The sequence below is a fragment of the Phascolarctos cinereus genome, unplaced genomic scaffold, assembly GCF_003287225.1.
Source record: "Phascolarctos cinereus isolate Bilbo 61053 unplaced genomic scaffold, phaCin_HiC Scaffold_4;HRSCAF=312, whole genome shotgun sequence".
Lineage (NCBI taxonomy): Eukaryota > Metazoa > Chordata > Mammalia > Diprotodontia > Phascolarctidae > Phascolarctos > Phascolarctos cinereus.
In genome coordinates this window covers 51,756,314-51,778,103 of record NW_027555847.1, presented here as the reverse complement: position 1 = coordinate 51,778,103, position 21,790 = coordinate 51,756,314, and the positions used below count along the sequence as shown (strand labels likewise).

At 42.9% G+C, this 21,790-nt stretch overlaps 1 protein-coding gene across 1 annotated transcript in view; it reads left to right on the top strand.

Moving 5' to 3' along the window:
* The window catches only part of SRGAP3 (SLIT-ROBO Rho GTPase activating protein 3), a 283,316-nt gene that overhangs the window by 187,946 nt on the left and 73,580 nt on the right, over positions 1-21,790 (top strand). The window contains 4 exon segments of the mRNA XM_020973788.2: positions 12,265-12,450; positions 15,103-15,231; positions 17,265-17,486; positions 20,764-20,865. Of these exon segments, the coding sequence (XP_020829447.1) occupies positions 12,265-12,450; positions 15,103-15,231; positions 17,265-17,486; positions 20,764-20,865 (639 nt within the window).

Sequence of the window (21,790 nt, the reverse complement as noted above, 5' to 3'; positions counted from 1 at the left end):
TGTGCAGGACAATCATCTCTGTTCAGATCCATCTATGCGGATGCCTTTCCTCAATCACTCTCCCATCATCACCTGCTGCTAGAATGTTCCATTGGAATGTTTTAGAGGCATCTCAAACTTGTTTTGTCCAAAATGCTTCTCATTGTATTTCTCCTAAAACCTATCTCCACTCCAAGCTTTCCTGGTTCTATTGAAGGTACCACTAACCTTATAGTTACCTCAATTTCATCTTGACTTTTCTCCTTCTCCTACCACCTACATATAATTGATAGAAATAGGAAATTTTGGAGAAGGGATAGATTTTGAGGAAACTATAATGAGTTCTATTCTGTACACCTTAAGCTTGAGATGCCTGTAAGAGACAAGTCCTGTTGCCCAGCAGTTCAGGAGAGAGATGAAGGCTGGATATGGAGTTTATTGGCTCATCTGCATAGAAAATTGTAGGTGCCTACAGGAATAAGTGTGTTCCTTTCCCCCCACTTATATAGCTTCCACCTTAGTTCAGTTGCTTGTTACTTCATCATTGGTCTGTTGGCCTCCAGTGTGTATTCTTTTAAAAAAGTTATTTATATATTATTTTAAAATTACCTAAATTTCCACTTGTATTCTTTGTCTCTCTTCCCATATAGAGCCATCCCTATGTAAAAAAGAATATTAAAAAAAATAAAAGGAGGAAGAAGATAAAACCCAATCAGCAAAATCAATCAAAACATGGGAAAAAATCTGAAAATATATTCAGTATTCTACACTCATGAACCTCCCACCTCTGCAAAGTAGTGGGGGGAGGTATCTTCTCAATCTGTTTTATTTGAGGCTATGCTTGTTCTGTATAATTTGGTGACATTCACCAAATGGTTATTCTTTCATTTTCACTGTTGTCATTCTATATGTTGTTTTCTTGGCTCAGTTTACTTTATTCTTCATTGGTTCACATCTTTCCATTCTTTTTGGTATTCATTATAGTGCTTGTTTCTTACAGCCAAGTAATATTCCATTACATTCACATCCTACAACTTGTTTACTAAACACTCCCCAGTCAATGGACATCTTCTTGGTTTCAGTTCTTTGTGATCACAGAAGTGCTGCTTTGAATATTTTGGCATATATGGGGACTTTCTTTTTATCATATATGGGGACACATGTTTGCCATATATGGGGACTTTTTTCTTATTGATATTGATATATATAGATGTATATATCTGTAATATAGATATTATTGTCTAGTAGTAGAATCTCTGGTCAGAAGGTTTGGACATCAGTAGATCTCCTTTTTAATCTATACTTCATGCAGATGCCAAATTGATCTTCTATTATCATTTACTAGTATCTTTCTATCTTCTCCACCAGAATAATATAGTATACTTTATCAACAGATTTATTAAAATCTACCTAAGCTCTAACCACAGGGCTCCCCTGATCTAACAGTCTATTAGCTCTCCCAGAAAAGGAAATGAGGTCATTTTGACATACTCTGTTTTTGTTGAAACTGGCTGGCTCTTTGTAATCACCCCTTCCCTTTTGAGATATCCAGTAACTGTCTTTGTAATGATATGTTCTAGAATTTTCTCAGAAATTGAAGTCAAAGTGACTGGCCTATAGATTTCAGACTCTCTTCTCTTCCTTTTATTGAAAACTGGGACAACATGTGCCCTCCTTTGCCCTTGTGGCAGCCCTCCTGTTTCCTGTGAGCTCCTAGTCTCATGCCATGTAGGCTCATTCTTCCTCGTTCATTGCTTTTTGCAGTTTTGTGGGGAAATATAGCTCTTAACCTTTTGTTTTGTGCTGCCTTTTTTTCTCTATTAGACCTTTCCACTTGGAAAAGAGATTGTGTTTGCTGCATGAGGTGGCTTCTGAATTCTTTAAGCCTCTTCTTTGTGATGGTTACTTTACCTAAGCTAAACTCCTCTAAAAATGGTGATAATCAGAGTTTTCCTGTTTCTCAATGAACTTAACCAGTTCAGGCTAGAGTTGGTAATTATTTGCAGTGTCTTCTTCTTATTTTTATTCTTTTGAATTTGGTCATGATTTTTACCTTTGTCCTATCCAGTTAATGAATTGATTTCACATAGGCTGCTGATTCCAAAATGGTTCCTATATCAATTACCAGTTATTTTCCTATTTCTATAGCGTGGCTTTCATTTTTTGGAATGTTCAGTAGTAATCATGTCCAGTGCTTCCCAAGTCTTTTTTTTTTTTAAGAATATATTTTCTTGATGCCTTTTTTTTTTAACATAAATACATATATACATATATTAGTAATCAACATGTTTTGGAAACATGTTGGCTCATATACCTTCAGCCAAGTCATTAATAAAAATGGAGGAAGTGTGTCAATCCTGTGATCCCATTTCCCTTCCCAGTAACTTTCTGGACCACAGTGCTCCTCCATGGCCACCATTTCTCTCTGTGTGTTGCTTTCCCTATTAAAATGTAAGCTGCTTGAGGTCAGGGCCTATGCCTAGCAGTGCTTTTTCATTGCTTCCTTTCTTTGATCATCGTTGAATAGAACAAAGTTAATGGCACGTCCGTGGGTTACTCTTGCCACAATTACATGATCGTTGGCGTTAGCACTGGAAGGGACCCCAGAGAGCAGCTAGTTTCACTTCTTCATTTTATAGAGGAAGAAACTGAGGCCAGAGAAGTGAGTTGTCGTTGTTGAGTTGTTTCAGTTGTGTTTTACTCTCCGTGACGCCATTTGGGTTTTTTTTTTTTTTGGCAAAGAGACTGGAGTTGTTTACCATTTTCTTTGCCAGCTCATCTGAGAGATGAGGAAACTGAGGCAAACAGGGCTAAGTGACTTGCCCAGACTCACGCAGCTAGTAAAGGTCTGAGGTTAGATTTGAACTCAGGAAGATGAGTCTTCCTGACCCCAGGCCCGGCAGTCTATCCATTGTGCCATCTGGCTGCCCCTGAGGAGTGAATTGGCATACTCAAACAGGGAGCAAATAGTAGAGTTTATATTCAGGCCCCTGTCCCCTGGATCTAAACCTAAGTGAACATTCATAGCTGTTGTTAAGATCTAATAATGATATAATACTTTCAGGTTTATAAAGGACTTGACATATTATTTCACTGGATCATCTCAGCAGCCCTGTGTGGCAGGTGCATTATTGTTCCCTTTTTAAAGGTGAGGATTCTGAGGCAAACAAGGGTTAAGTGACTTGTCCAGGGTCATTTTTAAGAGCAGGATTCACACTCAGGACTTTCTGACTGTAAGACTAGCACTCTGTCAGTGGTACCACCTAGAAGCCTAGACACTGGTCTCTTGTTGATCTTTGGGTATTCTCCTAGACCCAAGATATCACCTCCTCTGATGGTGTAAAGGGTGAAATGAATGACGTGATTCCTCTTTAATCTTATACCTGGTTCTCTGTAAGGGCTTCCCTTCTACAAAAAGGAGGGGGCAGTGGAGGGAACAAACATGAGGTCACTACTATGTGTCAGTCACTGTGCCAAGTATCTAGCACACAGTGGGCCCATATGGTAATAGTAGTAGGACAAATATCGTGTCATTTAATCTTCACAGCTTTTCTAGGAGGGAAGTACTTTTATGATCCCTGTTTTACAGTTGAGGAAACTGAGGCAGACAGAGGTTATATAACTTGCCCAGACTGTCCATCTCTTGCTATTCCTTGCTCTAACTGCCTCACTGGCCCTGCCTCCCCCCCCCCCCTTTTTTAATCTCGAGTTCTTAGGTGATACGTTTTGTGCTGCTTATTCAACACATGTGGCCATTGGAATTCCTCAGCCTGCTTACACGCACCATGCTTCTTTCCACTGCCCTTGGGCTCACTTGTAATTCTGATTCTTCAGGAGTTATGGTGGTCTGTGATTCACAGACTCGGCGAAGCTGTGATACCAGAAAAATAAAGGTCTAAAATAATATGGGATTTTGTGTTGGGTGAGTGGCTTGGGGATCATTGAAGGCATTGTACAGCTTTCCAAATGCTTTCCATTTCTCCTATTCATTTCTTGGCCCTACTCCTCATCCATCCAAACCAGCTGTCCTAGAGGGTTCTAATGAAAAGAACCTGTTAACGATAATTGCAGCAAGAAAAGTTGCATACAGCGTTATCACTGCATCTCTGTGCCCTAATTATGGGACAGAGAAACAATGTGGTATAATGGTTAGGTCTCAGGAAGGCCTAGGTTCCAGTCCTATTTCTGACACGTGCTGGCTATATGACAAGTCACTTACCATTTCAGTTCCCAAAGCAACTATCTAAGACTATAAATCACCTATGAGTTTCTAATTAGGGAATTCCCACACAGGAGTTCCCCGTACCTGTGAAATCACGGGCAAAAAAGAAATTGTTGGGCAGGGCCATTTAACTGTAGACTTCGATTCACCCATGGAACCATGGTTCCTGAGTCAGTGACCTCAGCACAGAGCAGAGGAAGGGTTGAGCAGAGGGGGTGCACCTCACTGGCAGAATAGTAATAATAACCCACATTTATATAGTGATTTATGGTTTGTAAACTGTTTAGCATACGTTATTTTGTTTGATCATCACAGTAATCCTGTGAGATGGTCCTATTATTATCCCTATTTTACAGGGAAGGAAAAACTGCTTCTGACAGAAGTTAAGTGATTTGCCCAGGTTCACGTAACAGGTGACTTAAGGCAAGATTCTAACTCAGGTCTTCATGAATTTCTGAGTCCAGTCCTGTAACTACTGGCAGCCTCTTTAAAGCACAGGATTGCTGAGGAGACCAGAGAGGCTTCCTAGGCTTTACCAAGAGAAGGAGATTGGGAAGATGGATGGGTGGTAGCAGTATGTGAGAAGACTATCTTCTCTGGTTGTTTCCTCTACTGCTAGATACCAAGAGAAGCTCAAATAAGACAAGTTTGTGAGTTAGCTTGAGGTTAGATCTTATCATTGGCTATTTGATCCCTGGTAATTTGGCAAACTCATGGCTGCCTCTAGATTTCTCCAGCTCTATATAGATTTGCACAAGCAAGCTGATGTCTATAGAGGAATTCCATTCTCCTAAGAATTTGAAAAATAAGACTCTTTGCTTCTGGACCATTGCCCAGGATGCAAGTCGGAGGGAAATGCCACAGTCACACCATGGTGAAAAGGGAACCAGAAATGGAAGGGGTAGAATTCCTCAGCAGGATGTGAATAAACACCAGCTCCCTGGCATGATCTCCTGCAGGAGCAGACCTATGCAAATCACCTCTTAGAGTCGAAATTCTTCGTCCTTTTTGTGTCATGTAGCCCTTTGAAAGTCTGGTAAAGCCTATGATCCTCTTCTCAGAATCATGGTTTTAAATGCATAAAACATAGTATTAAAAATAAAATAATTATATTGAAATAATTATCAGAATATTAAAACCACCAACAACAAAAACCTAAGGTCAAAGATCTCAAGTTAAGAACTCCTGACTTAGAGGATGGCTAAGTTCAGTAGCTAATACCAGAGGCATTCTTTACTACAGTCATTCTCAATTCTTTGGAGTTCCCAATACTGGTAGTCCAAGGAGTTCCAGCTAAAAAAATTTTTAAATGACACCTTAAAGAATAAATAGGGCAGTTAGGTGGTGCGGTGGATAGACTGCTGAACCCAAAGTCAGGAAATCCTGAGTTCAAATGTGGCCTCAGATACTAGCTGTGTGACGCTGGGCAAGTCACTTAACCCTATTTGCCTCAGTTTCCTCTTCTGCAAAATGAACTGGAGGAGGAAATGGCAAACCACTCCAGTATCTTTGCCAGGAAAATCCCAAATGGGGTGATAAAGAGTCAGACATGACTGAAAAAACTCAACAACAATAGGCAACAAATAATTGCAGAATATTATGTGTTGCATATTAAATTACCCTAGGAATTGCTAGCACTCTTGTTGTTGCCACTTTTGAAAGGGGGCTGAGGAACAAAAGATATTGGGAAGCACAGTGTTAGTAGCTTTTGTAATAGCTGTCATGTAGCTGTCTCCAGATGGGCAGAACAGCTTCCTTGGCATGGAACTCACTGCAGGTGTGGTCATTCCTAAGCTCTCTACCTGTTCTTGGGTCTGCATGTAGTTTCTGTAGCTGCATAGGAACTTGAAACAAATGCCAGGATGGGGTCATGGCCTAGAAGAGACCAGCATCTGTAGGGTTGGGAGTGACATTGAGTTTGTGAGAGGGGAGAGAATGACCTCTAAGTGAGCAGAAAGCCCTTGGTGGAGGTAATGTCCTTTAACACACAATTCCGAACTAGTAAACAGCATCTTTATAGTGTCAGTCACTGCAGAAAAAGAGGTTGATTTCTTTACAATGTATGACTTATTTTATTTATGTAAATTCACTTTACAAATCAGTGTTGCTGTCATGCATTTAATCTTCAGAGCATGGTGAGAATTCAGAACTTGAGTTACTGCCTTCCCCGTAGTGGTTCCTCAAAATTGCATGGGAAATTAGAACAGAGGAAAGTAGATGAGCACGTTCTTGGCACAGGATTGGGATCTCTTTTCATCTGCAGCAACCTGGTTTTGCTACTAGGTGGTTCATGTACAGTGAGTGATAAGACAAAATTCTGAGTGTGCGTGGTTCTTGGGACATGTTCTGATTGGAAGCCACTGAATGAGCAGGTCAGGTTGGCAGTGAGCAAAGTACAGGTGGCTCATAGGGACCTTCAAACCAGTGGATTGGTGAAGTAGAAAGCTATGAAAAGTGGGAATGGTTTGTCTCTAGGAGGGATGATCCAGTCTTGTAGGAGAAATGCTGGGTATTTTGGTGGTTTTGTCAGAGAGGCAGCAAGGTATAGTGGATGGTGTCAGGTAGACTTGGGCCATGGTTATAGGACAAGCAGGAAAAATCCCTTAACCTGCCAAAGCTCTCAGTGTCCCCAGGCTACTCTCCAAGAGCCTAAGCTGCAACACTGGAGAGCATTTCCAACTGGGAGTTCTGTACCCAGATGAAATCCCAGGTCTGGATCAACATGAAATGATGTGGTAGTAGCATTGGTCTGGGAGAGAGAAGATGGATGTTGTAGCTTCTTGCTCTGTGCCACTTTGGGTGATTCACTTCCTTTTCTTGGACTTCTGTTTCTTTCTCTGTAGAGTCAGAGGGCTGGACTAGATTATCGCTAAGGTATGTGATTGTTCCTGACATGTCAGAATTAATACTCATTGGAAGATTGCATACAGTGGTGGAAAAAGCAGAGGATGAGAGTCAGGCGTGGATTCTTGTTCCAGTTCTGTTTGCCCTTAGCTAAGTAACCTGACCTCTCTGGGCCCTGGTTTTCTCATCTAAAAAATGGGGCAGTTGTACCTCCAAGGTACCTTCCAGATCTAAAGTTCTGTGATTCTGTTATTCCGGTTCTAATATTCTAGGATCCCAGTGGTTTTGATTTTTTAAAAATCAGTAGTGATGAGGGGGAGAAGAAAGTTACCAGTTTATATTCTGAATATCCTCATATGTGCTCCAGAATTTACAAGCTCCGAACTACTGCTGTGGTAAAGTGAGTTACTCTCTAACCTACAGTTCCAAACTGGTAAACAGCATCTTTATTGAGTCAGTCACCACAGAAAAGGAGGTTGATTTGAATATAACGTGTAACTTATTTGATTTGCAGAAATTCAGTTTACAAGCCAGTGTTGTGGCCATGCATGTATTCCTTAGAGCATGGAAACCTCTAGAGCTATTTAATAACCTTACTAAAGGAACCAAGACACAACCTGAGTTTGCTTGAGGGAGTTGTTGATAAATGAGAATAATGAATTTGGGATGAGCAGAAAAAGCCTAGCTTGATGAGATGGGAGTGGTTTCAGATTCATAAAATCTGATGTGGAGTTCTAGAGTTTATTGGCGAGCGAGCTGGCTCTCCCCAACTGTTTGGGGGAGTCAATAAAACTTTGCAGCTTGAGGGGATCATTGTTTTGGGTCTTCTTGGCTAGACTGATTAGGGTCAAGTTTGCCCTCTTACCCTTTAAGAGCCACTCAGCCTCAGAGATTTAAGTCTAGTGTCTCACCTCCCAGATCTTCTGGCTTCTTAGTGTAGCTCCTTCCCTGCTTTACTACATTGTCTCTCTTTAGCTCTGTCTTCATGCCAGATAAGGAAACCAGAGGGGTGAAGGGTCTTGTCCCTGGTCGTTGTTGATCAGTTGTTCAGTTGTTTCCGACTCTTCATGACCCCATGGACTGTGGCACGCCAGGTCCTTCTGTCCTCTACTATCTCCTGAAGTCTGCCTCAGTAAGAGTTGGACCCCTTCTGGCAATGGAGGATTCATCTTCTGATGTCATCTGTTTTAGCACTTGAATACTGTCTGTGGGGTTTTCTTGGCATGGGCACTTGAGTGGTTCGCCATTTCCTTCTCCAGTAGATCACTTTTTGTCAGAACTCTCCACTGTGACCTGTCCATAGGGTAACCCTGCACAACATAGCTCATAGTTTCATTGAGCTATGCAAGCCCCTCTGCCTCAGCAAGGAAGTGATCTGGGAGGGGGTTCATGTTCATATATTGTTTTATTACATTTCGCTAATTGCTTCACAGTATAAATTTTACTTCCCTAACAATAATGGAGGATCCTGGGGGCATGGAGGAGTGTCCCCAGGGCACACTTGTCATTGTACTCTGAGCCCTGGGCCAAGAACACAATTGGAGCTCCGTAAACACTTGCTGGTTAACTGGAGACTTGTTGGACAGATGAAGTGTTAAATCATGGCTTCAGTATGATAGCTCTATTTCCCTGTAGCCAAAGGTCTGTTGGTAAACATTTAACAATTCATTCTCTAAAAAAAAAAAAAAGTATGCGTGACAAACTTTTAAGTTGACTCTGAATTTTTATTTTCGTCTTCACATTCTTAAGTCTAGACAATCAACAAAACAATAAATCAATTGGAGGATTTATTATGTTTGCTGATTTCTGAGGCATAATTTTTTTAACAAAATCTAACCATTGGCTCTCCTTAGCCTTCGAGCTGGCTTCAGCACACCCCTGGCCCTGCCCCTTAACCCTCTTCCACTAGCTGGTGCATGACAATACAACTCATGATCATTAAATCTAATGCACTTGCAAGTCAAGACATCATCCTCCTGATGTCATTGGTCCTCTTCTAGAATGAAGGACGAACAACAATATCTGTTTGTGCAGTGTGTTCTTTGTGGATTCTTCCTGGAAAAGGTTTAATTCCATGTGTGCCTTTCCCTTCATCCTACTGGAATGATCTTTCCCATTTTTAATGTTACTAGATCCTCAGTGTCTATTCATTTGAGTATCAGCCTGGTAAACTGGGAAAGTCACATGCTATTGCTATAATGAATGAAATGAATGAATGAATGAATGAACAAATAACTCGTACTAGTTGAATAGGAATAATTTTTAAATTATCTGATGTTGGAGATTATCTGTTTCCCTGCACTCACTCCATACTCTTTCCCATACTTTCCCCTACTCTTCAAAATCAATTGTATTCTTTTGGGGAAAGATTTTCATTCCATAGCTCTCCTCTAGAAAGAGAAATCAGTACCCTTGAATGTTTTCCATATGTACAAAACAGAACTAATACCTTCCCCCACTCACAAATTTTTCCCTCCTCCACACTTCTCACTTTCTTTCCAGGGCCACATCATCCTTCCGGTCATCTAGGTTTACAACTTTGGAATTATTTCTCTCTCCCTCACCACCCATATGCAATTAGTTGCTAAGTCTTATTGATTTTACCTCCACAATTATCTCTGGTATCTTTTTTCTTCCCTCTACTCATGTGGCCATGAGTAGGGGGAGTTCAGTTGTTTTTACTTGGACTATTGCAACAGGTTTTGATTTGGACTGTTATCTGCTTGTCTCTCCTCCTCTTTAACCCTTTCCCCACCCAGAGCCCAGAATAATCTCTCTGAAACACAAGGCTGACTTTGTCACTCCCTTGCTCAGGAAGCTTGAGTAAGTTTCCACTTACCTCTAGAGTAAAATAAAATTCATTCATCTCAGCATGTGAGGCCCTTCAGAATCTGGCTCCAACTAAGTTTCCCAGACTTACTGCATATCATTCTTCTTCTATGCATTCTGTGTTCCAGACACACAGAATGTTGCTGTTCCTTAAACTTGGCATTCTATCTACCGCCTGTCCTTGTGCCCAGGATGTGCCCTCAAGCCTGGAATGCACTCGCTCTCCACCTCTTCCTCTTAGAATCCTTTGTTTTCTTCAAGGCCCTACCCAAGCTTCCTCTGGTGGGAAGCCTTTTCTGATCCCTCCAGGTATTACTATATTTCTGCATCTCCAGTCCTCCTGATCTATATCTTGCCACTGGAGGCTGATGACTCTGGAAGAGAGAGTGAGGCTAGTGAGCCCTCCCTGACTTAAATCCAATCCACTTGCAAGTCATGGCATCATCATCATCTTCCTGATGTCTTGGTCTTCTTCGAGAACAAAGGGCAAGCATAAATAACAATCTTTTCAAATAATCAGCTTGATACTTAACCTGTTTAATGACTGTGTAACCACCTCCCACTCTTCCTCAGAATCTAAGTCCCCCCACCCTTTCCATCACCCCTCTCCCTCTTTCTCTCCCACCACCAGTACCTAGCACAGTGTAGGCACTTAATGAATACTTATTGTAGCCCAGCTTTGGGGCACCACAGGGAAGAGTGGCTTGGAAGGCTCTCCTGCATGCCTATATACTGTCTAGCCCCCCAAGTCTCCATGCTCCTCCAAAGTCAGGCTACATTGGAATGGATTGGTTTTTCACATCATGGAACAAGCCACCCTTGCAGTCCCCATGGGAGCTCTGTCCAGATGTTGTCCATAATCAGATGCTGCCCAGGCTCCCCGCCCCCACTCCCCCACTCCCCCACTGATGGCACCCCTGTGATGAGGAGCAGCCCTGAGTTATAGCGCCATAGCCCTCTGTACTCCCAGCTGTGCATCTAGGCAATTAGCCTCATAGTCTGCTTTCTCAAATAGATCAGAACATTTCTGCCATCTCGACACAACATGAAACCAAATATTTAAAGTCCTGGAGACAGACGATGAAAGAAGATGATGTGACTAAGAGCACATTAGGCGAGAACAGCACATGTGCCGTTTTCTTTCCAAATGTACTGGGATGATCAAAACCCAGCCTTTAATCTAATCTCTTGTGTTTGAGGGACTTGGGGGTGGAATGGATTACATCTGTAGTGTTTCTGTTGGGGGTAGAATAGACTGTATGCAACCTTGCAGCATTGCAAAGAGGTAGAGGAAACAGCAGCTCATTGTAAGGTGTGCAAGAGGGGTTATGGGCCAAGGAGAGGAGGGCAGAAGATTGGGCAAAAGTCGAAGATTAGTTTCTCCTAACCCTTGTGGGGCTCTTGGGTCTGTAATTGCCAGAGACTGAGTGTACAGAGCTTGCTCCACCAACTTACTTGCCTCCTTCAGAGACAAGGACTTCTAAGTGCTCTTGCTTACACTCCAGGGTTTGTTGTAAGGGTCATCAAATCCCCATAGAGGTTCCTAACTCTCTATGGGGCAGGCAGTACCCTTACACTGGTCAATAAAAGAACATGATTTATTGATCATCACCCACACAATCTCCAGGAATTAGCCTATATGTGGTTCGCATGTTTGGGTTGGGCAAGCCTTGGGATATTTTGTCACCCTGTCTCCAGACAACCTTGAAACCACTTGGCATGGTCTCTGCAAAGCAATGGGCCCCAATCTTTCAATCTAGTTCCCAGAGGATGATGTCTATTACAGTCCTTCAAATACACCTCATTTTAAGAGGCAGGCCTACAAGACATTCCTGGGATCATAGATTTTGAATTAGTAGGGGGTCGTCTCATCTAACCCTGTTATTTTATAGTTTAGGAAACCAGTGATTTGCCTGAGGTCACCCATATTTCAAGTAATAGAGCTAAGCTACTCTGTGAATAGCACTGTGGTTGGCTCTAGGGGAAACATAAGAAATGTTTCAGGCTTGGTATCCTCATAGAACTTACATTCTCCTTGGGGAGACAAGCCTTGAATGCATGGAAGAACAATAAGAAATATAATTTGTTTTAACATAAAGTACAATCAGTAAGCACAGAGGAAGTCAGCAATAGGAGAAGTTGCCGTGGCCTGGGACAGTGACTTGAGCTGAACCTGGAAGGATGGAAAGGATATGGTTAGGAGGTGGGTCACTGGGGGTGGAGGAAGGCATTATAGGCAGATAGAATAGCATGGAGTTGGAATGAGCATGACCTTTGTGGGGGACAGTGGGAAGATGTCTGCAACTGGCATTGAGAGTCTGTGTAAGAGAGATATGAAAATACACAGAAAGGTGGTGGAATGTTAACTTTCCTTCATTTCCGTGTCTTAGGTCATGAAAACCTATCACATGTATCACGCAGAGAGCCTTAGCGCTGAGAGCAAGTTAAAAGAGGCCGAGAAGCAAGAGGAGAAGCAGTTCAACAAGTCAGGTGACCTTGGTATGAATCTGCTCCGGCATGAGGACAGGCCGCAGCGCAGGAGTTCCGTCAAGAAGATGGAGAAGATGAAGGAGAAGGCAGGTGGTGGGGCATTGCTTCTGAGGGAAGGCTGGGGGCTCACCCAGAAGGGGACACTCCAGGGGGAGTGGGCATCTCCTGCTGTCCTTCAAGCACCCAGGGAGGTGGGTGTCGAGCAGCGGGCAGGGGCTGCCCATGTTCTGTGAGCAGGGCCAGAGTCAGCAGGGAAGGCAGAAGAGCCCCACTGCCTCTGCCCAATTCAAGCCGAGTCAGCACCTTCTGATTACTTCTGGGATGGACATTAGTGGCTGTGCAGCTGGCCTCAGACCCTGATTAGCAGTCCACTGTGGGATTAAGTGTTAACCAGGGTAAGGGGGCTGGCTTGGGCCCCAGAGTAGGATATGGGAGGCTGGTGATGAATGCCTACTCAGGAACTGTCAGCCCCAGACTGAGATGATTAGACTTCTTGATACCTATACTATTAGATTCAACACATTCATGCAGCGAGCATTTATTAAGTGTCTACTATATGCAAGGGGTGATGGTAGGCATGGGGGTTAAAAAGAAAGACAAATCAGTCTTTGCTGTCAAAAATCAACCAACAAGCATTAATTAAATGCCTGTGATGTGCTAGGCACGGTGTGCTGGGCATACAAAAACAGAACAACCCCTGCCTTCAGTTTGACATGCATTTGTTAAGCACCTACCATGTATAAGGTAACTAGGTGGTGGATAGAGCACTAGGCTTGGAGTCAGAAAAACGTGAGTTCAAATCCAACCTCAGACACTTACTAGCTGTATGACCCTTGACAAATCATTTAACCCCATTTGCCTCATCTGTAAAATGAGCTGGAGAAGGAAATTGCAAACCCCTCTAATTTAATCTTTGCCAAGAAAACCCCAAATGGGGTCACAAAGAGTCAGACACGACTGAAAAATGGCTGAACAAGGTGAGATTGACACGTGTAAGGCACTTTGCTAGGCACTGGGAATACAAAGATGGAAAAAAAAGAGTTACAATCCCTGCCCTCAAGGAGCTTACAATCTATCAGGAGAGGGAACATGTATAAAAGTGAGTATTTGCAGAACACATACAAGAGAAATGTGCAGTAATTGGGGAGGGGGAGCAGGAGGTAGGGCAGGGGGCTAGCTAATGCAAAGGCAGGAGGAGATGTGGGAGGAGCAGCAAGAAAGCCATTTTAACCTGACTGCGGAGCACAGATGGAGAACACTGTAGAAAGAGGCTGGAAAGGCCAGGTGGGGCCAGAGGTTGGGGTCACTGGGGGGAAAATTCTTGAAGTGCTATTTAAACCTGGGCTATTATGACTATTCCTCATGGAAACTAAACAACCCAGACAATGAGATTAAAACTTAGCAAGGTCTTTATGACTTAGAAACCCAACCAGAAGCAAATGGAAGGAAATTATGAGGAAGGAGTACAGAGAGGCCAAGCTCACCGGAGTTCATACAAGACAGATCCCTTAACTAGGATATGGTCACTGAGGCTTTTCCCCAGGGCAGTGAAATTTAGTGATGGCCTTAGCAGTTCTTCAGCAGTGTAGAAACAACCAATCTTTGTACCTAGTTAGCAAGAATAATTAGGTAAGAGTTCCCTTACTGGGAGGTATTAGTCTAGCCATAGCTATACTTGCCTGGCTGACATCCTTACTCCCCCGATCGTTTTGGCAGTCTCCCAGGCAGTGGCTGAAGGGGCATTTTATGCTACTTGCCCCAGCTGTAAAAAATAGTAATAAAATATGATATATGGCATATTATATTATATCTCATATATTATATTCTCTATTAATAAAATATAATAATTAATAGGATAATTTATGTATTGGTGTTAGTTATATATCTAGAGTAAGGAGACCAGGGTTCAAGTTCTTATTCCGTGTGGGTCATAGTAGCTGGGTAAGCTTAGGCAAGTCACTTTTCTCACTCTCCATTTTCTCATCTGTTAACTGGGGATAGTAGTGCTTATACAGTCTGCCTTTAGGATTGTTTTGAGGAATGTCCTTTAAAAACTGTAAAGTATCATATATTGGAGAGAGTCTTAGCTTGGTAGTCAGGAGACAGGACATATGGATAGGCCTAGTTTGGCTACAGATTAGCTGTGTGAGCTTGGGCAAATCACTGACAATGTGTTAGCCTCAGTTTCTTTATCTGTCAAACAAAAGCTGATCTCCAGAGTCTACCCAGCCTCCGGAGACCGTGATGCCAAGAGCCTCACGTGAGTCATAGCAAGTATGCCGCAGTACTGCACTGATAACTGATAGAACAAAATATATTCCTTGAGAAGGCTTGCTAACTCATCTGCTCAGTCTCTTGAGTCTGGCTGCCCAGTTCTAAGCTCTGAAATCTAAAGTAACATGTAAAAACGTCACGGGGGAGGAGAGGATATCAGAGAAGAGCTTCAGAGTTAATTAAAATGTTTGAAGATTGTCCTTCTAGGGAATGGTTAAAGGAATTAGAACTTCCTTTGGATTGTAACAGAAAGAACATTTTCCCTTTGTCCTCTTAGGGATAGGGCCTGAGGTTTCGCTGGGCACCGCATCTCCTCTCTGCCTGGGCTGGCCTAGCATAACACCAGACCTGGGGAGTGTCTGCCATTCCCTGGCTAGGTTTGCCTGGGAGAAAAATCAGAACCTCAGTTTTGAGCAAGCCACAGGCTAACTGGGTATCTATGCCCCATCTCTGTCCCCCTCCAGAGGCAAGCCAAGTACTCGGAAAATAAGCTGAAGTGCACCAAGGCCCGGAATGACTATTTGCTGAACCTAGCGGCCACCAATGCAGCCATCAGCAAATATTATATCCATGATGTCTCCGATCTGATCGACGTAAGTCCCCGCTTCACTCCCTGCTTGCTTGGTATAAATGAGGTACATAACTGGCCAGTCACATAGACCTACTTGGGCCTTTACTGAGAGCCATTCTGAGAGACCGGAAAATCTGGAGATTCGGAAGGAGGGCTGGTCAGGAGCTATTTATCTTTGGCACATGGTCCAGTGTGAGAGGAGCCTGGGAATTTGGGTCCATTGTCTGGGTGTGAATGAATATTGACCTCTAGGATAAGTGAGTGCAATTTTCGTGAGTATGCATGGCGTATGTGTCTTTGGTGATCGTATTGTTGTGTTTATGTGTACATGTTCATATGTTTGTTTGTATATATCCAAAAGTATTAACCATCTGCTAAACAGACATACTAGGTGCAAGGGAAACACAAAAGAAGCTGGCTTCATGCACACATACACATACGCACACATATATATGTGTATGTATATATGTGTATATATATAAATATATTAAAATATTTTATGTATATATAAATATAGTAATATAAATAGTAGTGTAGGGAATAGAGTATAGGACTGGGAGTTTGAATCTTGCCTCAAACACTAACTGCATGACTCTGGGCAAGTCCCTTAACTGTTTTCAGCCTCAGTTTCCTCATTTGTAAAATGGGTAAATAATAAAAGCATCTTCCTCACAGGGTTACTGTGAAGTTCAAATGAGATACACATAAAGCACTCTATAAATGGTGTTTATTATTACAGTATACAAGATATCCCAAAGCTAGTAAAGCTTAAAATTGAGCTAAGATTTTTGGAACACCCTATGTATGTATATGTTCTCTCTCTCTCTCTGTCTGTCTGTCTGTCTGTCTCTCTCTCTCTCTCTCTCTGTCTGTCTCTCTCTCTGTCTCTCTCTGTCTCTCTCTGTCTCTCTGTCTCTCTCTCTCTCTCTCTCTCTCTCTCTCTCTCTCTCTCTCATATACACACAGAAACACACACCCAGGCAGCGTGGCAGAATGAATGGAACACTAGCCTTCATGCCAGAAATACCTGGGTTCAAGCCCTTCCTCTAACATATGCTGGTTCTGTTCTTGGGCCAGTCACTAAACGGTTCCCTATTCTAGGCAATTCTGTGAACAATGTAAATTGCAAAGAAGATGCCTCCCTGTATTGATAGGTGGACTTTCTTCTTTGGAAAGCTCCCTACCAATGAAATCACAGTTCTGAGCCCACAACTAGGTATATGCAGATGTACTATCTTTATATGCTATCCTAATGTGCCAAATTATTCAGCATGAACAGTGAGAGAGTTGGATATAATCTCTCAAAGTACTAATTTTGCATAATAGATAATTTTCACCCATTTTACAAGTGAGGGGACATGAGCCACCAAGGAAGTAGGGCAGGGAGAGTTTGGTGTGAGTGGACACGTTCATTATGGAGGAAGGGGGCTTCAGCTGGGCGTTAAAGGACAGAACATCCTGTTCGGAAGCTAGTTTCAAGCAGAAACAATTTCTCTTGTACTCACTTCCCACTGTGCTGGTCACTGGGATCTGGATGTGCTAGATCCTCAGTAAATATACTTTGACTAACTGATCTTACCCCTGGGGCCCTGGTATATTTCCAGCTGAAATGGAGAATATCTGGGTTCTAGGTTCCAGTCCACTTGGGGATGAACTGTCCTTGCCCTTGTGGAGAGGAGAAGGAAGCTCAGTCTCCTTGTTCAGAATATGAGGAGGGTTCCTGGCAAGTTCAGGACACCCTGGCCATCTGGCCTCTCTCTTTTCCTCCACTGCAAGCCTTTCCTTTCTTGCAGAGGAAAGAGGAAAAGTTGAATGGAGCTTTATCCCTTCTTCCTTCCATCACCCAGGCTTTAGACACCCTGAACTTCTCTAAGAAAGTATGCTAGGAACTGGCCTTTGGTTTAATGTTTGAGGTGGGCTTCACAAATTCACTGGAGCCTTTGGATATGAAAGTGTTTACTTCTGGAGACCTCGAGGTGCCTATTTGTCATATTGTAAATGGAAACCTCTGTTGTACCTTGACTGTTCTGTTTTGGGCTCTTCTCTACCCTTAAGTGTTGTGATCTGGGCTTTCACACCAGCCTGGCCCGAACCTTCAGGACCTACCTCTCAGCTGAATATAACCTGGAGACCTCTCGCCACGAGGGGCTGGATGTCATAGAAAACGCAGTGGACAACTTAGATGCGAGGAGTGACAAGCATACGGTCATGGACATGTGCAACCAGGTCTTCTGCCCTCCACTCAAGTTTGAGTTCCAGCCCCACATGGGGGATGAGGTGAGACGCCTGGCCTGGAATTCCCAAGGTCAGTGCCATCTGCCATCACTACTTAGGGGCATATGCCGTGGACTTCTCCACATTCTCTCTCAGCCTGTGAATTCTTCCATCTATTTAAGAACTCTGGACTTGGGGGTTGAACAGGATTCTCATTCTGAGCTCTGCCTTTAATTCTTTGTGTGACTCTGGACAAGTCACTAAATGACAGAATGGAAGAGTTTTAGAATTAGAAGGGACCTTAGCAGCTCTATGCTCCAGTCTATACCTTTAAAAGAATCCCTGCTAGAGCACAGTCAACAAGTGACTGTCCAGTCTGTGCTCATAGACCTCCATTTGGGGGGATCTACCACTTCCCTCTCTTGGTGTCATATTTCTCACTTGTTAAATGAGGGGGTCAGAATTGATGAGTCCCATCTAGCTCAAAATCTATGATCCCGTGATCCTCCCACATTGACTTTGGTTATAGGCCAAATCTCTTGACCCAGCCAGTACATCCTAAGTTGTAGAATTAGAAAAATGGTCTAATCCCCTCCTTTTACAGGAGAGGAAACTCAGGGCCAGAGAAATTAACTAACTTGCCTATGATCACACAAGTGGTGGGTAGCAGATCCAGGATTCCAACCCAGGTCTCCTGGCTCCAGATTCAGAACTCTTTCTGTTACATTGTGATTACAATGTCAGTAAAGGAATCGGTGTAGGGGATGATGGTAGAAGAGTCATTCTTCCCATTTCCTACAGGTTTAGGGAAAGGGGATTATCATGACAAAATTCTTTCCTAACCAGTCAATTCCCTGAAGAATTTCCATCTTGGGAATGAGAACTGCTGTCATTGTTTCCTATCCTTGTTCCGCTTTGCCATGACTTCCCTTGTCTGAATGTCATTTCATCATGAATCCTGCCCTTGAAGTCTGGTCTTACTGGTAGAATAGAATCTGAAGCTGGGCCCCCTTCTTGGAATCAGAGGATATAGATTGCTGCTACATAATGAATTTCAAACCATTGAAAAGAAAATTGTCTTAGTGAATGAGTTGCTTTTCTGAGAAGTAAAGTGACCCACATGTTGGGCCTTTGAAGCTTGTCTCTACTTGTCGGACAGGAAACCTGTTCCCAAGGAAAAGCAGGGAGGTTATTAAAGTTTAGAGAAGTCTGTTCACAGAACTCTGGAACACTGGAGCCAGGGTCTTCCCAAGAATCAGTGTGGTGTGGAGGAAAGGTCTTTGAAGTCAGCATACCTGGGCCGTAAAGTGGTTGCATTAGAAAAGGGTGGTCTGAAGGGGGGTGGTGGTGGAGAAAACCCTGAATTTGGAGGAGACACTTGGGTTAAAGTCTTAGATTTTCCCCTTAGTAGCTGTGAGGCTGACTCTGAGAAGGTTATCATCCCTCTGACCCTCAATTTCCTCAGTTGTAAAATGGAGAGAATGAACTGACTTATGGTTTACAGCCGAAAGGTACAAAATCCCACACCCTTGTTTGACAGATAAGGGAACTGAGAAGTGAAACAAGTCCCGTGTGCCTCACCCTGGAACCCATGTCCTTTCAACTCCCAATCCACTGTACCAGGTGAATACAGGCTCCCACTATGCCACATCATGGACATATTTTCTTTTCGGTTGCTATCAAAGCTGGCTGTGATGTTAGATTGACAGCAGGGGACACTATCAATCAGCAACAACAGCAAAAAGTTTATTAAACACTCATTGACCTTGATATTCGGATAACCTCCATAAAGTTCTTTGTAAGCCAAAAGATGCTAAACAAAAGTAAGATAGTATTACTGCAAAGTACACAATTGTACAGTCCTGCCCCTTCATTTTACAGATGAGAAAACCGAATCAGGAAATGACTTGCCCAAGGACACAGAGGTAGCTTCTGGGAGAATTGGGCCTGGAACCTGGTTGTCCTTGACCTCAACCCAGTATACTTTCATCTGTATCAGGAATTCTGAGCCTAGGGTTCTGTGAACTTCAAATTTTTTTTTCATAACTATATTTTAATATAATTTATTTCCTTATAACCCTATGAATTTTATGTTATGCATTTAAAAACATGATGTTGAAAAAGGTTTTACCAAACTGCCAAAGGAGTTTATGAAACACACCAAAGGTTAAATGCCCTTGCTTTATGCTGTGGTGACCTTTTGAGGATGTCAACAACTGGTTCTGTGACCTTGGGCCAGAATATTCCGGGCCTTGTTTCTGTCTTCAGTGAGATTTTAGACTAACTGGTTTCTGAGGTCCGTCTCAGCTCTAAATTTCTCTGATTTTAAAATTGAAGGAGATTGTGCTTTTCACTCCAGGAAATACATTTATGGCACTGGTTGCCTCAAGCATTGAGAAAGCTTGAAAATATAAATTGATTCAAGAAAATTTTACCTAAATTAATGCATGTGAGATCATTATTAATAGCAGGCTTGCTTGTAAACTGTATAATAATATGTATGACGTATTATGTTGTAAGAGCAATATTACAAGGAATAATGTAATGATAGCAATAGGAGGCATGTATATAACTTTAAAGTTTGTAGAGGAATTTATCTCATTTGAGTCTGACAATAGCCCTGTAGAGTGGATATTGAGCCATAAAAGGGAGTGGGGAGTTCACACTATTAAGGGAAGATCTCTAAGCTCTGGAGGTTCTGATAAATCAGAATGATCTCCCTGCTCTTCTAGAGGAATGAGTCAGGGTCAGTCATCATGCTGTCTTGTAAACCATCCCTTCCTGCCCCATGAGGGGCAGAGTATTAGACCAGAGGAACTATGGAGTGGCCTTTTTGGTTTATGTTGCTGATTTTAATGGTGTAGGCTTTCAAGGGGGGAAATTCCTTCTACCAGCACAGACCAGCTTGAGCTCTGCAGTGTACAGTTCAAGTAAATGTTGAAAATTATCTTTACGTGTAATTGGAAAACATAAAATACTGTTAAGTGGAGAAAAACAAAATAAAATAAAGAGTTGCCTGGGAATGATGAGAGGCTGTAACTCACACAGGCCACACAACCACTGGGTGTCAGAGGCAGGATTTGAACCCTGGAGATGGAAATGGCAAACCACTCCAATATTTTTACCAAGAAAACCCCCAGTGGGGTAGTGAAGAGTCAGACGTGACTGAAATGACTGAATCACCATAACTTCCAGACTCCCATGGTGGGCTCTCCCTCCACTGTGCCAGGCTGTGTCATGGCTTATGTTCTCCTGATCCTTGAGGAGGGGAAAGAGAGCAGCATGGGGGATGGAAGAGGAGGACCGTGACCCATTCTCTGACTTGGTTTTTCTCCCGCAGGTGTGCCAGGTGAGTGCCCAGCAGCCAGTCCAGACAGAGCTACTCATGCGCTACCACCAGCTCCAGTCCCGGCTAGCTACCCTCAAGATAGAGAATGAAGAGGTAAGAAGCCCCTTCCCCTTTGGGCATATTTCTTTCCCTAAGGTTGTTTTGGACCAGGTAGGCCTATATGCTATGCAGGGCAGGAGCAGAAATGTAGGGTTACCCCTAGGGAGTTTCCATGTTTCTTCTTGGTTTTCTCCTGCTTATGTAACACATGTTCCTTCCCCTCCAACCATGAAGTTCAAACTTCCCCAAACTCCCTTGGACACTAAAACAAAGGAAAACCAAAAAACAAAACCCAGGCAGTAGCTTCATTTGGTTTCCTAATTCCTATCCTTGCTCAGACTCAGTAGCCTTCAAGCCTAATTCTTCTGAGGCTCTAAGTTGTGTCTTTCTGTTCTCTTCTCTCTTATGAGGCATCGTGACATCATATGATATGTGACATCACATCATAGACCACTGTGACATCACGTCATAGAGCAGTGTGACCTCATGTCATAGAGCAGTGTGACATCATGTCATAGTAGAGCAGCATGACATCACATTGTAGGGCAGCGTGACATCACGTCGTAGAGCAGTGATATCACGTCATAGAGCAGTGTGACCTCATGTCATAGAGCAGTGTGACATCATGTCATAGTAGAGCAGTGTGACATCACGTCATAGAGCAGTGTGACATCACGTCATAGAGCAGTGTGACATCATGTCATAGACCAGTGTGACATCACATTGTAGGGCAGTGTGATATCACATCATAGAACACTGTGACATCATGCTATAGACCAGTGTGACATCATGTCATAGTAGAGCAGTGTGACATCACGTCATAGACTAGTGTGACATCATGTTGTAGAGAAGTGTGACATCATATCATGGGTCCAGAGCTGGTAGGGACCTTAGAGGCTGTGTAGTCTAACCACTTTTTTTTCACAGATGAGGAAGCAGAGACCCTAAAAAAAAAAAGTTGAGTAATCTATCCTAATGG